This window comes from Phoca vitulina, unplaced genomic scaffold (assembly GCF_004348235.1).
Source record: "Phoca vitulina isolate PV1807 unplaced genomic scaffold, GSC_HSeal_1.0 scaffold59, whole genome shotgun sequence".
NCBI lineage: Eukaryota > Metazoa > Chordata > Mammalia > Carnivora > Phocidae > Phoca > Phoca vitulina.
In genome coordinates this window covers 5236437-5251560 of record NW_022589762.1, presented here as the reverse complement: position 1 = coordinate 5251560, position 15124 = coordinate 5236437, and the positions used below count along the sequence as shown (strand labels likewise).

Below are 15124 nucleotides of genomic sequence, written 5' to 3'. Positions count from 1 at the left end.
ATCCCCAACTTCTAGCCCAATGCCAAGGACCCTTAGAACATGAGGAGAGAGAAAGCAGGTGTTAACCAGTATTAACCACTGCATCCTAATCAGATGGATGACTTGGTTAGATTTTATGGCTCTTGGGCCCAAAGGTCCTATTTTCTTGCTGGAAAAAAAGAGTGGTTTGCTAAAGAGAAGTACAAAATGAGGATGAATTTAAGGAGCTCAAACACTCATCCACTTTCATTTCTCCAAATGCAAACAGAGGGGATGTTCCTATGCTCATATGCTCCTCAGCCTGGGAGACCAAACACTTCAGTTTCCTCTGAGTGCTCCCGCAAAGAGGCTGGGTGACCAAGATCACCTACTTCTCAATTATCAGGAGGACAGAAGGACACCCGCACCTGACTTCTGTTGCTGCCTCTAATAGCTGCTAATGACCCATGTGTACAGTCCCGTCCGAGTTATATGCCAGCTAATTCACACATCCACCATATAAGCTGTGCACAATTACCCCCATGTGGTGGATGAGAACGGGCAGGCTTCTGAGCGATGCAAGTGCCCTTTCCCGCTCCTTGTGCTGATATGGTAAAGAGGTTACTCCATCACTCACTTTAGTCAGTCCTGGAGTGGAGCAAATCCTCCACAATGTACTACCTCTGGTTCTAGCATTACTCCAGAGTTTACTGCCTATAGCTGTGGAAGGGGCGGGGGGGGGGGGGGCAGGAGGGAGATACAGAGGGGGGACATGGGTCACACTTCAAATTACAGCACCACCATCAGGTTGAACTATAAAAACAATGTGACAGAACATTTCCCCTTCTTCCTGAACTATAAAAACAGTGTAACATATTATTTCCCCTTCTTCCTGTCCAATGCCCTATTAAGCCACATATTCCATTAAAGCACTTTCATAGGTGACCCCATTGTCCAGCAGCAAGTTGGTGGTGTTCTTAGCAATACGGCTGATTCACTGAACCATGCGCACACCTCCCATCTTGGCCGAATCCCATGAACAGAGCAAGCCTGGCCTTCTGTCAGTCTGTCTTTCTCCTTGGCTTTCTTTCCTTAGCCCACTCACCATTTCTACCTCTTGAGGGATGTATATCACAGCGTTCTGCCCCAAGCCTGCCGTCCACTTGTCCACTAACTCCTCCCGTGCCTTCTCTATCCCCATGGATGGTGCCAAAGGCAGCCTCCCTGCGTCCCGCTCTGCTGTAGGTCTCCTCCACATGGGCTCACAGGAGTGTTTCTCTGCCCAATAACCTCGTTAGCTTCCCCCTGTGACATTCATAATGCAGACGAGGCAGCCAGCCCATGGCCTTGGGCCCACAAAGGCCCTGGGTGGGAGCCTCTGGCAGGGAACGACAGGAGGATATCCCTGGCCCTCCCTTTCCTCTGTCCCAGGCCTCCGACCAGGAAGCACACCTCACACATGTCTAGCTTTTGTTGTCCCACTGCACGCAAAACTGACTCCTAATTTTAGCAAACTAATTAACTTCTGGAAGCCAGGGGGTATATACGGGTGGTCCCGGGGGTGCAGCAGGGGCTAAAGTTGCCAGAAGGACTATACCTCCCCCCTTTCTTGTTTTGCTAGGAAAATGCTGAGGGGCATCCTCCCGGGGATACTGTTCCCTGCCTCCCAGAAATGGGGAGCATTGCGCAGGCTGGGTAGTGCTCCCCCCGCCAGGAAAGAGCTGCGGGAAGCTGGGCGGCCACTACACTGCTCCTCTGCCTCCCCCCGCGGTAGCAAACCAGGGTCTTCCTCGAGAATCCCGAGCAACTGCGAGGCTCTCCTCTGGGTAAGTCCAAAGGAGGTGACATTAGCATTACAAGCCCAGTCCTGACTGTGGGACCTTGGGTGAGTCACTTCCTCCCCCAGCCCCTGGCATTCCATTTGTCTAATAAAGGGTGGGGTTGGATCAGTGTTTTTCTAGCTTCTAGTTGCAGCTCACTGTTGGGTCATGAAACCCAGTGGTGGGTTGTTTTTGTTGCTGTTTAACTGAACAGAACAGGATAGAAAGTATCAGGAAGTAATCATGTAGTAAGAGTAAATACTGTCTTGAGAAACTTTCGTAGCAGTTTGATGTCCATTTATGTATATCCTGAGTTGTGTTATAAAATGTATTTCTTTCTTCATGGTTTAGGTCAAAGGCTGGCTAATCCCCCAGGTGCCTTCCAGCTCTATTTTGCTCTTCCTTAAGGATCTAGAATGAGAACCACTCCCAAGAAAAGAAGAAGCAAGCATCAATAGAACGGAGCATGGCTTCCACTGGCTGGGGAAGTCACAAGGCCTCTCTCACCACAGAGAGCGGTGCTAGTTCTGCACGATCTCAGGGGCTGCCCCGGGACCCTGCTCAGGGACACCCCCTCCTCTGTTGGTAGGGGAAACAGCAGAGAAAAACACCTGAATAAAACATCTGAAGGGTTGCGTCCTCGTACTAGCTCTACTTACCTAACCTCTGCACTCACCCGTGGAAAGTTTCACCCAACCCACTCAGCCACTCCTGGAAACCTTAAACTCTGGCTACGTAACTGGATTGAAAACTGTTCAAACTTACCCACTTGGACGGGACGGCGGGGGGGGGGTGCAGAAAAATCAAACGTCATGCATGCATGCTATGACCAAGATTACAACCTTCTAGAAACAGATGCATAAAAACACATATACGCCCGTGCATGTGACTTAAGTAGGAGGAGTCACAGAAAACGTATATAAATGTTCCCACTGTTGAGATGGAAGAAATAGAAGTAATTTTGTAAATCTTTCTCCTCATATTATTTTGTTTCAGCAAAAATAAAATACCAAGTAAAAAATCTCTCCGCAATCTCTACATCTCTTGGTCAAAAATACCAACGAGCTATATGTTGGGGCAAAAGTCACAGTCAGAGAGTGAGGGTCTATCTCTACCCTCCGTTGCCTACCCAGAATGGTAAGAGGTGACTTCCTGAGACCCCTCCTTCCTCCGCAGCATTGACCAGTGATGGGTTCCAACAGAGTCATCACAAGTGTTCCTCCCTGTTCCGGGCAGCAAGGATTAATCCCCACCCCCACCCCCGAGGCAAAAACATAGGAACAGAACAGAACAGTGCATTCTAAATGGCTAGGTGCACCCTGCATGGGTAACCAGTAAAGACACTTCTCAAAAGAAAGGGGGTGCCCAAGGGGACAGGAGCGGGAAGATACTTAGGACTCTCTAAGGACATGGGAAGCATTTGGGCCAAGTAGCTCTAAGAACTGGAAGGTAGAGTATAGGGAGGCCGCTGTCCTACCACCGACCAGCTGTGTGAAGATGGCCCAGTTACCTGACCTCTCTGAGCCTGCATCTTCCCACGAGCATATCAGGAGAAGTGCACCCACCTCATAGGGTTGGTCTGAGGACAGGACTAATCCATGTAAAAATACAGTGCCTGGCCCCTGGCAAGCCAGCAGTGTCCTACCACTATTCTGACCATGGGAACCTTCTCTGGGACTGTGAAGGGTAATCCTGACCATTGGGAGATGCTGTTCAGCATCGGCAGGCATGAGGAGGAAGGTGCCCCGCATCCCCGGGCTACAGGCGGATGCTGACAGTAGGCCAACCGTGCCGAGACCGCCAGGAAGAATGAAGGCTCTGGGCTGCCTGGAGAATCTTCCCCTATCACTCGTGTTCTGTGTCCCAGAAATGACCTCATCGAGTCCCCAAAGCCTCATGCTGGTTTGTCAGGAGTGGGAGAAACCGAGGGCCCTCGTACAATGAATGGAAGACAGAAGTCGGCCACTCCCTTCCCAGTGTCCCTATATTCCCTCAGGTGTGGTTCACCCAGAGCCAAGGAAAAATGCCCACATACTAGAAGCCTCTGACACGACCTCCTCCCTCCTGGGGAGGTGGTGGAGGCAAGGGGCACACCTTAGGGGAATCCCAACTCTATTGGTCGCTTACTCATCCAAGTAGTAGTGGTGAGGTATTAATAAAAACCAACGTAAAACTCATCGGTTTCAAAACGCTTCCTTTTACAGGTGAAATCAATGAATTCTTTTTCTTTTTGGGGGGCAGGGGAGAGAGAGAGTGTGTGTGAGTGCAAGTGAGGGGAGCAGGAGAGGGCAAAGAAAGAGGGAGAGAGAGAATCTTAAGCAGGCTCCATACCCAGCATGGAGCCCGACGCAGGGCTCGGATCTCACGACCCTGAGATCATGACCAGAGCTGAAATCAAGAGTCAGACGCTTCACCGACTGAAGCCACCCAGGCACCCCGAATCGATGAATTCTTGACTTGTCTAATCCCCGATCCTGGGCCTGGGGTTAAGGCTGAGACTTTCGGACTGTGGACCCAGTGCTCTTTATAACTTACCAGAATGTGAATAGCTCCTCAAGGCTACCTCCCACATCCCACGAAGGAATACAGGGTGATTTTCCTATCAGAAGTGCAAGAAAAGCCCCCCAAAGCAAGCCCTGGTCAGAGAGATAGGTCCTAGCCATGGCACCAGCAAGCTGTGTGACCTGCACAACCCACTTAACTTCCCAAGACCGCCATAGGCACTGCTGGGGTCTGACTGGGCTCCTTAATCTGGACAAGGGCAGCGAGGGCTCCACATTCATAGACTTGGTATCTGCACGCCTTGGTAAGATTTCACTGAAGAAAGAGCTCTGAGCTAAGCTGGTTTGAAACCACAGATTAGATGGCCCTGCACATAAGTTTAGCGCGAATTGTTTTGGCTATGGTGACGGAGACCTTGAAGTCCAAGAGTGACCGCTGTGCTTTGGATCACCACTAGGGGGCGAGAGAGACTTGCCCGGAGGCTGAAGAGAAACAGGGACGCCCCAGTCTCTCCCCCTCCTCCAACCTGCAGCAAGGTGGAAGTTAAAAAGGCCAGGATCCCGGATGCTCATTGGCCAACCGATGCTGGGAGCAGCACACCCCTCACCTACCACCCCCGGAATAGGATCCGCGCATGATCCGCGCATAATCCGCGCATAATCCGCGCATGGGGCAGGACTGCCACGCCAAGCTGATGGCAATGTAAAGCCAAAGGCCTCGGTGGGAGGAGGGGAGGGAGACGGCTGGAGAATAGCAAGCAGCCTGCCCCTCATTCATTTTACAGCCAGACGGGAAGTGAGAGAACCCTGTCCCACTGCCTGTCCCCACGGGGTGCCCGTGCAGAAGAGACTGCCACTTCCCCTCGGCTCCACACCCTGTCAGCCTTGGAGGCAGTGCGGGGGCTCAGAGAGGGGAAGGTGGTCTAAATTCTTCCCACCTGGCAACCACCAGGGCACACCTCCCTTTTTGGATAAGGGGCCGAGTCACCTACCCTTTCAGGGTCCCAGCTATGATTACACCTCATGATGGAAGGTCATGAAGCATCTTTAGGGAAAGCCAGGAAGACTGGGAACACAAGGGGTGTTATCATCACTGGGGCTCAGACCTTGGGGTCGGGAGCCTTGGGCGGGACTGCTCACGGGCATGGTGCAAAGAGCTTATTAGCCCAGCACCTTGAGGTGGGGCCCTGGGCAAAAAGAGGGACATGTGGGGTGCCACGGGCCTGGAAGGTTAAGCACCTCCACCCCACCCCCACACCAAGTTCAAACTCAATGTCATTGGCTTTTCTAGACTAACTGGAAGCATCTGTTGAGCATGATATCATGCATCAAGAATCTTCCTGTGCCCGAGTGCAATCCTGAGTCATCTTCCATGGTCCTTCTTTCCTCATCTGCAGACCTGGGGGACTCTACCATGGGTCTGGCAGGCCTACAGTGGGCCCAGTGTCCCCCTGGTTGTGGCTTAGAGCTGAAGCCACCCAGGCACCCAGCTTAGAGCTACAACCAGGGGGGACACTGAGGCTCAGTTCTGCTTCCCCAGGATCCAAAGCTCCAGGAAAGGGGACGCCAGAGGCCAGCAGTTATGAAGGTCTGCTTCTCACCCCAGGGCCTCTGCGGACCATGACTGGCCCTGACAGGGACACCGGGCAGTTGCAGGCGGTCTCTCCCGCCAGAAGCCATTCTGAGCTGAGGAGGGAGAGGGTAGGAGGACACCTCTCTGCCCGGCCCTCTTACCCTCTGGCCGGCAAGGAGAACTGCAGCTTCCCTCCCCTCCTCACGGCCCCTCTCTGCTCTCCTGCCCTCTCTCTCTTCCCCTTTCACACACACACACACACACACACACACACACGCACTCTCCACACAGACTACGGGACTAGTGCCAGCTCATTCACAACCAGCTCTCCCCATTAACTGGCCACACCGCCCCAGGGTTGGTGACCACCTCCTCAGGGCCCACTGTAGGCCTGCCAGACCCTGGCTACAGGTGCCTCTTCGGCTTCTGGGCAGAATATTCAGGGCTGGGGGAATCAGGACGGAGCTGGGAGGCACACAGAGCAGACAGGACAGTCTCGGTGTCACCACCTACCTTTGGTTCTCAGTTACCTTGCGCCCGCTACTTGCCAGGCAGTCTTAGGCCCTCAACCATCTGTCACACCCGGGCCCCGCCCGAAGTGCAGCATCTCTTCTAACTGGAAGATCTTTCCTCCAAGAAGAGCAGCCCTTGGCTTTGATGCCATCAGGCCAACTGCTATGAAACTCCCCACGGTGAGGACGCTATTTAACCCAGTCCTTCACACAGACTCAAGCACAGATCGAGAAAGAAAAGCCTTGTGAGACAGACCCATCCTTCCCAGACTCAGGAAACTTCCCCACCCCACCCCCACCCCCCCGCCCCGCTCTGACCAGTCCACACCTAAGGCTGAGTACTTGGCTTGTGGTTTTTATTCAGTTGGAGTTATTCCTTCTATCCTTCCTCTCTTCCTGTCCAAGTCTAGCTCAAGTCTCCCAAAAGGCAGTCTTTGTGACTTCCCATGCCACCCCTTGGGCCTCTGTCCTCAGGGCCCGAGGCCCAGGCTCCTCACTCTGGCCCCAAGTTGGCAGCCACCCGAAGGATCTAGGCAAGAAGATCAGAAGCGGGGGATGGGATCCCCAATTTTAGAGAATGGGCCTTTACAGAATCTGGGGATCTACCCAGGCCTGGGTAATCCCACCCACCATCTCCACCCCGATCAGAGATGAGAATGGAGGGATGGGTGGACAGACCCCAAAAGATCTGTCAGTCAAGAGACAAGGTCAAAGCAGAACTCTGGCTAACAGCTGGGCAATGGGGGAGCTTAGGGTCAAGGGGGTCAGCTGTCCTAGGGCCAGAGAAAAAAGGACTGGTTGGCCCCTCCCCCACAGTGAATCATGACAATGGAGAGGAAGGGACAGCCCAGGCCTGGGAGACAAAATGACAAGTCAATGAGGGACTGACCTCTAGGGCCCCAGGCCAGACAGCAGGAGAAGAGAGGAAGCAAAAGAATGGTTAGGCTACTGTCTAAAAGGCAGCAAGGTATACACGGGGGCTCTGAACAACAGCCCCCTCGGGGCTGTGGGAAGGGCAGCTCACTCTCCCACAAAGGGGCCCAGGGCACATACACACGCCATGGGATGGGTCTGGATCAGGAAGGGCAGCACCGCGGAAAACCAGTGGGACAAAACCCATGCCCGAGCATCCAATGTGCATGTCAGGGAATCCCACATTCCAGCCAGTGCAGGCAGAGCAAGGGGTCCTGCTGGATTTGGATGAAGTTACAAGTGGGAGACAGTGGCATTTTCCCACAAGTAGGACCACAACACACTGTCTACACATTCCTTGGTTCACCAAGTACCTCCTTGCACGTGTCTCTTTCTGATTTTCCTTTTCCTAACCACCCTGAAAAGGCTGTAGGATCATGTATCCCCCAGGTGTGTTTTGCAGATGGAAGCTGAGGTTCAGAGAGGTTAAGCAGCCTGTCCAAGGTCAGCCAGTGAGAAGTAGCAAAGCCTGACCTTTTGACTGAGAACAGAGCATATACACTTTTGCATACTGTGTGATCCATCTGTACTCACTCATGAATACCATGTAACAAGACAGTGAAAGGAGTTAACCCCCTGAGTCCCAACTATAAAATTCAACAACCTTTGACAAACTGGGGCTGATCCCTCTGCACCCCAGCCCTCCCCACTCCCCCACCAACCTCCCACCCCCAAACCAAAGATCTGCCCAGATGTCAGTTCTTTACCTATGGTGTCTCTCCCCTGGATGATTAAGGTTCCAGGGTCTCTCCCATGGCCACTACCAAGAAAAAAATGGTAGAAACTGGCCAAGGTTCAGTTTAATGAGACAGTGTCAAACCACTGCCTTTAGTTTATTAGGGAAATGCAAAGCAAATGGGCCAGTAAGAACTATGTATCAATTGTGGGATCAACAGGGTGGGTGGAAAGCTTTTAATATAAAAAAACCAGTTGTGATTGCTACGTTAAAGCTTGCAACCAAAATCAAAATACCAGCACTTGAAGCGAGGGCATCAGAACCTAGTGCTCAGAACGTGAGTCCTTGCTGAGTGCCAGCCAGGTTTACTCCCCCGTCCAGCAGAGGGAACAGCTACACATATGTGCCCTACAGTAAAAAGAACTCCTTTGGCCTCCCTTACTGCTTATCAGGGCAAGCCGCGTATTTATCTTGACAGTGTTCCTTTAACCTATATTTGCCCCCACCCCCCAAATTTCCTCTTGGGCTTATCTCCAAGCCATCCTTTTCCTCAAAAGATTAAAGATTTAAACACAACCAGAGAGCAGTATATATAATCTTCAAAGAGCACTTTAGACATCATAAAGAATTATTTTAACAGGCACTATTTTTTTTTTCCTTTACCACACCTGTCGTCATAAACCATTTATGAGTTTAGCAGAGAAAAAAGAATATACCAGCTCAGATAAAGTCAGGAAAACACAGCCGGGGCATGAAACCTGGTACTCTAGGTTACCTGGGACCACCCATCTCCTAAGCCCCCCAGGCCCATGCCAGGTAGTAGCCCCGTCAGCCTCCCCTTGACCACCCCCCAAAGGGCTCTTCAGCCTGTGTCCGCCCCTCCCAAGGCCCGCCCCTCCGGCTCCGGCCTGCTCCTACCGGTGGCACACAGAGCAATGAAGGTCTGCGCATGCTTGCGGATCAGAGACAACTTCTCACTCGGCTGGGGCAGCTTACGAAGGATGTGCTCGATGAAGTCGTGAGGAGTGACGGCCGCCAGGTTCCACTTCAATTTCCCCAGCACCACCAGCTCCCACTCCTGAGGAGGAAGGGAGGGAGGAAGAAGGAAGAGAAGAGTATAAAACCCAAAGGCTGACGTGGTGTCCGGGAAGTGGGGGGGGAGGGGGGTGTGTGTTGGAATCCAGACCCATTTTAAGGATGCTCATGAGGACGCTGCTGGATGGGGAGGCGGGCCCATTTGTCCAAGTGTCCCCCAAAGCTTGGAAATTGTTGGCGTCTCTTCTTAGGCTTCCAGTGGCAGGCACGACAGGCAATAATGAGGGCCCAGGTAGCTGTTGCCAAGACTCTATCCTATTTCTTTTCCTCTTCGGCTTCCCCACCCCTGGCCAACCCTGACTTGCAGGCAGTGCTGTTGCCTGCCCACCCAGAAAGCTGAACCTACGAAAAGATACTGCCAAGGTCATTGTGGCCCTTAGGTAGTAATTTATTGTCTATGTCTCTATCGCTGGATTAATAGTCTTTTTAATCCTCATGGAAAAATGATGCACACAGATGAAGCTCAAAATAAGGTTCCTGGGCCCAACTCCTTGGCAACCAATTAGCTGACTTGTAGTTGGTGCCAAAAAGTGCCATTTTTCTCTGCTTTAAAACTTTCCCCTCCACACATAATGCAGAAGTCTTGGGGAAAGGACACTCAGCCACAGAGTGCCCTTTCACCTAAATGTTTCATAGGCCTTTGTCATCGTGACTGAAGGACCCACTGGATGGTCATTAGCAGCCCCATGTTGCAGCGGGAGGTGATTGGGGCAAAGTGAAAGTGCTTGTGCACAGTCAACGGAATCCCTCCGTTCAATGCCGAGGGGGAAACAATGCAACCCCGTCTCTCATGGGCTTCTCACCACCAGCCCACCTCGTGAAAAACTTCTTCTCTCCCTTATCCGGATACATTTGGGGACTTGTGTTCAAAGTAAAACAAGCCAAAAAGGAAATCCTGAAAGTATGTGCAATTAGAGGGAAAACGGGCCTGTCCATTAATTGTCTTCAGAAGAAAGAGAGGCAGAGACCAGCGTGCATGTGCACCCTGCTCCCCCATTTGCCCTAAAAAACCCCAGGCTCTCTTCCATTTGCTAAGCCAGCAACCAGAGCCCCCAGCCCCCCTCCTGTAGCACCAAGTGGTTGTGTGATCTGGGGTGACAACCTTCCCCTTGCTGGGCCTCAGCTTTCTCTGGTGTAAAACAGGACTCCTCCCGATCCCAGCCTCTGGGATAACGAAATAGGAAATGGAAAAAAAGGCAGGGTTTTGCGGAGCACTATTCATTAGCTTGTCTGGTCCTGGAAAAAAATGGGGTGTCCTGAAGAACACCACGGTCCACCATCACGTTGAAACAAATGAACCAAATGGAAGATTCATTTTCCTGGTCTCCCATGAGAAAACAAACTAGTAACGAATTTTAACAATTTTTCCTTTACATGCTTTTAAGTCTGCCTTGGCTTTTTACAGAGGGTTGGGACGGGAAAAAAAAAGACAAAATTATTAAACAACCAGTGTCTTCTAAGATGGCTTGAAATTCCAGCCCTTTCTTCTCACAGGGGAATGTGAGTATGAACCACTCATCTTGTACTATTATTAAAGGAAGCAGATCTCCCAGAAGAAAGCACCTTTCTGGGCCTCCCGGACCAAACCAGAAGCAGCTGAAATCTGGCAGTGGTTCAAAGGTGAAGTCATTCATGCCCCTCTCGACATTCCCCGCAATTCCTCCCCCATCCTTGCACATGTCTGCCACTAGATGGCAGCACAGCCCCAGAAAGGAAGGCCTCTCACAAAGAGCTCAGTTCTAGCAGCCAGTCCTAGCCCTGTGGACTTTGTGCAGGCCTTGCCAGTACCGAGGGGGAGGGGGGGCTAGAGGGGGGCCCCCTTTTCCAAACAGTGCAGAGAAAGGTGGGCAGACCACGGAAGGTGGGCCTGGGAGCCACTCTACCATTCCAGACTGCTGCAACATGGACGCCCTAAGTGTGAAGCTTCAGGGAAAAAGAGTTAGATGGGGTGAGGGGGCGGGGTTGGGGAGGTTTGCTGGCAGAAAATCAGAGTCGAGAGAGGACCCCTGTCATCGGACAGAGATCACAGCCTCACTGGATCTAGAAACCCAGACCTCAGATTCCTCCAATAAGAGGCCACATTGTGACTTGGCTCCAAAGTCAATGAACTGATATTTAGTGAGCAGCTACTATGTACAGGTATCTCGAGAGTTTATAGATAGTACCTTTGAACTCCGGATTCTTAGGAGACACATCACAACACACTCTTATCATGTGAAGACCTTCCTACCATGTGAGAAGTTGAACTATTTTGTCAGAATTCAGTGGTTGAAAATTTGGAATTTAATTAAAATGTTATCACTGTGTCCCAAGTCTCCCCTACACACACACACACACACACACACACACACACGCACCCGCACACACAACTGCAAATGAATTTCACCCACAGAAATGTCTCGGGGGATCTTATTCATGGATGTAGCCTCGGTGCTTAGCACAGTGCCTGGCACACAGTAGGAACACAAAAACATTTCATATTAAAAGCGCTGACTCCTACAAGTGTGAAAATTCCAGCGGTGTGGTAATTTGGGAATCAAAGGACTCATCTGGGGAGCAGTGGGTAGAAGCTTATCAGGCGTGGAGAGAGCAAAGAGGGAAGGACACCCAGAAAGGGGGGAAGAAGGAGAGGGTCATTACCAGCAGCTCCTGAGGCTTGATGGAGTTGTCAGTATAAATGCACAACTTCTCGGCCGTCAGAGGGATGGTCTCTTTGAGCTTGGAGGCCAGGAACATGCAGACAGCACCCAGGAGCTGCAGATGGGTCTTAGGAGTTGGGACTCCAGCCAAGAAGCGGTCCAGGTAATTCATGGCCAAAGGGAAGACCTCCTCTTCACACTTCTGTTCCTCGCAGACCTACAATGGGAGCGGGAAAGGGTTGGGGGGAAGGGGGGTGGAGGGAATAGTACCAGGAAAAGACAAAAAAAAAAAAATGAAAAGGCATAACCTATGGAAAGAAGCAAAAATATTTAATTTTTGAGTGGGGAGGGGGAGGGGAGTAGAATATGTGATAAGAATAAAAATGAGGAAAACGGGGTAAATCTAAAAAGCCCATCGGCGCTGGGGTATTCCCCAGCAACGTAAAAAAAGAGGTGAATTGAAGATCCGACCTGGGAAGGCAAACACACGCGCAGTAGCCGCCCGGCTCTGCGACGCTCCCTTTGGCTACTGACTTCTTTGCTCACTCTAACTCACTCACACTCTCTTTTTTGGATTTCGTCATCTTTTCAAAAAATCAATAAAAATATTCTGGAAGCTCCGGGGGTGGTCTTCTTGGTCTCATTCGGACCCTCGGACCCTGCTCTATCATTCCCGACAATTGAAAAAAATGTCCGGGGGGGTCCCTGCGGCCCAGGCGCCGCTATTGGGGGGGTGGGTGGGGAGAGGTGGGGAAGAGAGGGGGAGGGAGGAGAGGAGGAAGAGCCGCAGTCTCGGCGGCTGCACTCGGAGCATGGGGAGACGGTTTCAAAAAATAATTAAAAATCGAGGAAATATCCTAGAAAAGCCCTTTTGGCGTGAAAACCCCAAAGAGGCTCCAGGCTTCCCGAAACGGAGGTTTCGGGTGCCGGAAAGGTCTGTATCTCGACCCCTGGGGCTTTGGATCCCGAGGGGAAACTTGGAGGGGTAAGCGCCGCGGCGGGAGTGTCCGGCTGCGGCCCACAAGGGCAGAAACTGGGGATCGTGGTGACGAGCTGGGGGAAAACCGAGGAACGGGGAGCCGCCGGAGAGAGGCACGGGGCGCTCTGACCTCTCCTTTAGGGGTGCCCCGACATCTCCCCCTACACACACCTCCTCCCCCCCCCTTCCTACCCCACCCAAATCTCCGCACTGAGGAAACTGGAAAGCCAAACTGTAAGTAACCTTCGTGAGGTGGGGGTTGGGGAAGCGGGCACTATTACAAGTGGGGTGGCCGGCATAATGGGGTTCGAGGGGGGAGCGGGCGACGTTTTCCAGCCTTTCCAACCGGAGTTTGCAAAGCAACATGGCGAAACCACGGCAGGTCCAGAGCTGTGCATACGTGGGCACACAGTTTGCTCGGCAAAGATTTGGAGCAAGGGTAAAAAAGTGGTTCTTTTGGGTTCTCCTAAAACACACGTTTCTCCATTGCGACTTCCGGGGCTCCTGAATTCTCCGTTTCTCTCCTCCTCCCTCCTCCCCCTCCCTCTCCCCCCCCCTTAAGTGCCAACGCGGAGTCGCGACCACATGCGGGGACCTGAGGCTAGGACGAATTTGCTCTGGCCTTTGGGGGGCTGCTTTTTTTTACTTTGTGGCCCCGATTTCACACTTCTACTCCCTTCTTCACTGCACGGAAAGCAGCCGCGGCTTCGCAAGACAGGTCGGGATGGGGGTGGGAAGAAGAGGCAGCCACATGCAGACACACGCGCGCGGGATGCTCCCCCACCCCCGCCCCAGGACAGCCTCATTTCTCCCAGATTTTCCTCCTCCCTCCCCTTTCACCCTCCCCTCCCCCAGTTAGTCTTGCATCCTGCAGGGAACAGAAATGAAGCCACGCGTCTCGCCAAAGGGCGCGGGGTAACCTCGCGCACCCGAGCGGGGCGGCGAGCGCGGAGCCTGCCCTCTCCCAGTTTTAGGGTCCCTGCTCTGGGGGGTGGGGGGGCCGAGTATCCGTATGGGGACAGACGGAGTCTGTCTGCAGACCTACCTCCAGCATCCAGGTGGCCACCATCCTGCGCATGTAGGGCTGGATGTCCTTCTGCACGCATTTGAAGTAGGAGCACTGGGGAAGGTAGCGCTCCTCGATGGTGAGCAAGTTCTGCAAAACGCGGTCATCGTAGAGCAGGTTGGCGTCTGGCACGGCCCTGCGGACCGGGTCCACCTCGCAGCACAGCAGCTCCATGGCCAGCCGGGTGCCCGCTCGCTTCCCTGCTTTCTCCGGACTGGAAAAGTTGGGGTTTTTTTTTGGAGGGGGGAGGGGAGAGGGTTCCCCTTACCTCCTTCCTTTGGCTAAATAGGGGGTTTTCGAGAGAAAAGTTATGGGGCAGAGAGAGAGGCTGGGGGAGAAGAGAGGAAAGGGATGGGCGGTGGGAGAGGAGAGCCTCGGGGGCTGCTAACTCTGCCTGCCCTCCCCTTCAAACTTGTCTCGCTCTCCCCTGCTCGCTCTTCTCTGCTCTGCGAGGCAGTGACGCAAACTGGCTGGGCAGTTAGTTCTCCTCCCTCTCGCCTCGCTCCCCTCTCCGGTTCCTCCTCCCCTTCCCTCCCCTCCCGTCCCTCCCCTCCTCCTTTCAATCTCTCCCTCCCTCCCTCCTTTCCCCTCTTGTTATTAAGGAGAACAGCAGCTGGCCCGACCTAACTTCAAACGCGGTCCCCCGCCCCCCCACCCCTCTCCTTAGCTCTCCGAGGCCCTCTCCCTCTATCCAGCCCCGCATGCCAGGGGCCCCGGATAGGGGAACCCACCAAAAACACACCGATTCCTATTTATTCCCTCTAATTTCGCACATTCTGTGGGTGTATCATGCCAAATTACGACCCTCCAACTTTGGCTTTCTCAATCTTTCCACTCCTGCCCATGTATGTAAGATACGAGAAATGACGGGTAGATCACTTGAAGATGGGGTAGGCTCATGCAATTTAGAAACAGATCCCTTAAGTGAAGACTAAGGAGGGCGATTTTGGAAAATAGCAACCTTGGATATCCAGAGATAAAGGCTCTGTCCCGGACGTTTGAGTTCCTGATCACTTCGAGGCTGTTTCAAAAGCCCGATTAAAGGGGCCAAAACAACGTCCCCCCTTCCCCCACCCCCGCATGTGTGTGTGGAGAGGAAGAAGAGGAAGGGGTGGGTGTTAGGAGGGAGGGGGCGGCTTCTCCGACGTGATAGAATGTGACCCTAGAGCAGAAACCCTCCCCTTCTTGGGGGCGCTACAGGCGCCACGGGGAGCAGCGGAGAGGCGCCCAGCGCTGCCGCAGGCCTTGGGGGGGGGGGGTGCAGGGCTACCATAGGTTGCTCCGCGGCCCGCGGCCACGCAGGAAAAACCCGCTTCCTCGCCCCTGCCTCTGC

The 15124-nt window shown here is 53.0% G+C and overlaps 1 protein-coding gene across 1 annotated transcript in view; it reads right to left on the bottom strand.

Moving 5' to 3' along the window:
• CCND2 (cyclin D2) overlaps nt 1-14271 on the bottom strand; it is a 30056-nt gene extending 15785 nt beyond the window's left edge. Inside the window, exons 1-3 of the mRNA XM_032390768.1 lie at nt 13771-14271; nt 11748-11963; nt 8931-9090 (exon numbers count right to left, since the gene is read on the bottom strand). Coding sequence (XP_032246659.1) covers nt 8931-9090; nt 11748-11963; nt 13771-13965 — 571 coding nt within the window. The 5' untranslated portion in view covers nt 13966-14271. The remainder of the gene's footprint in view (nt 1-8930; nt 9091-11747; nt 11964-13770) is intronic.
• Between the last annotated feature and the right edge of the window lie 853 nt (nt 14272-15124).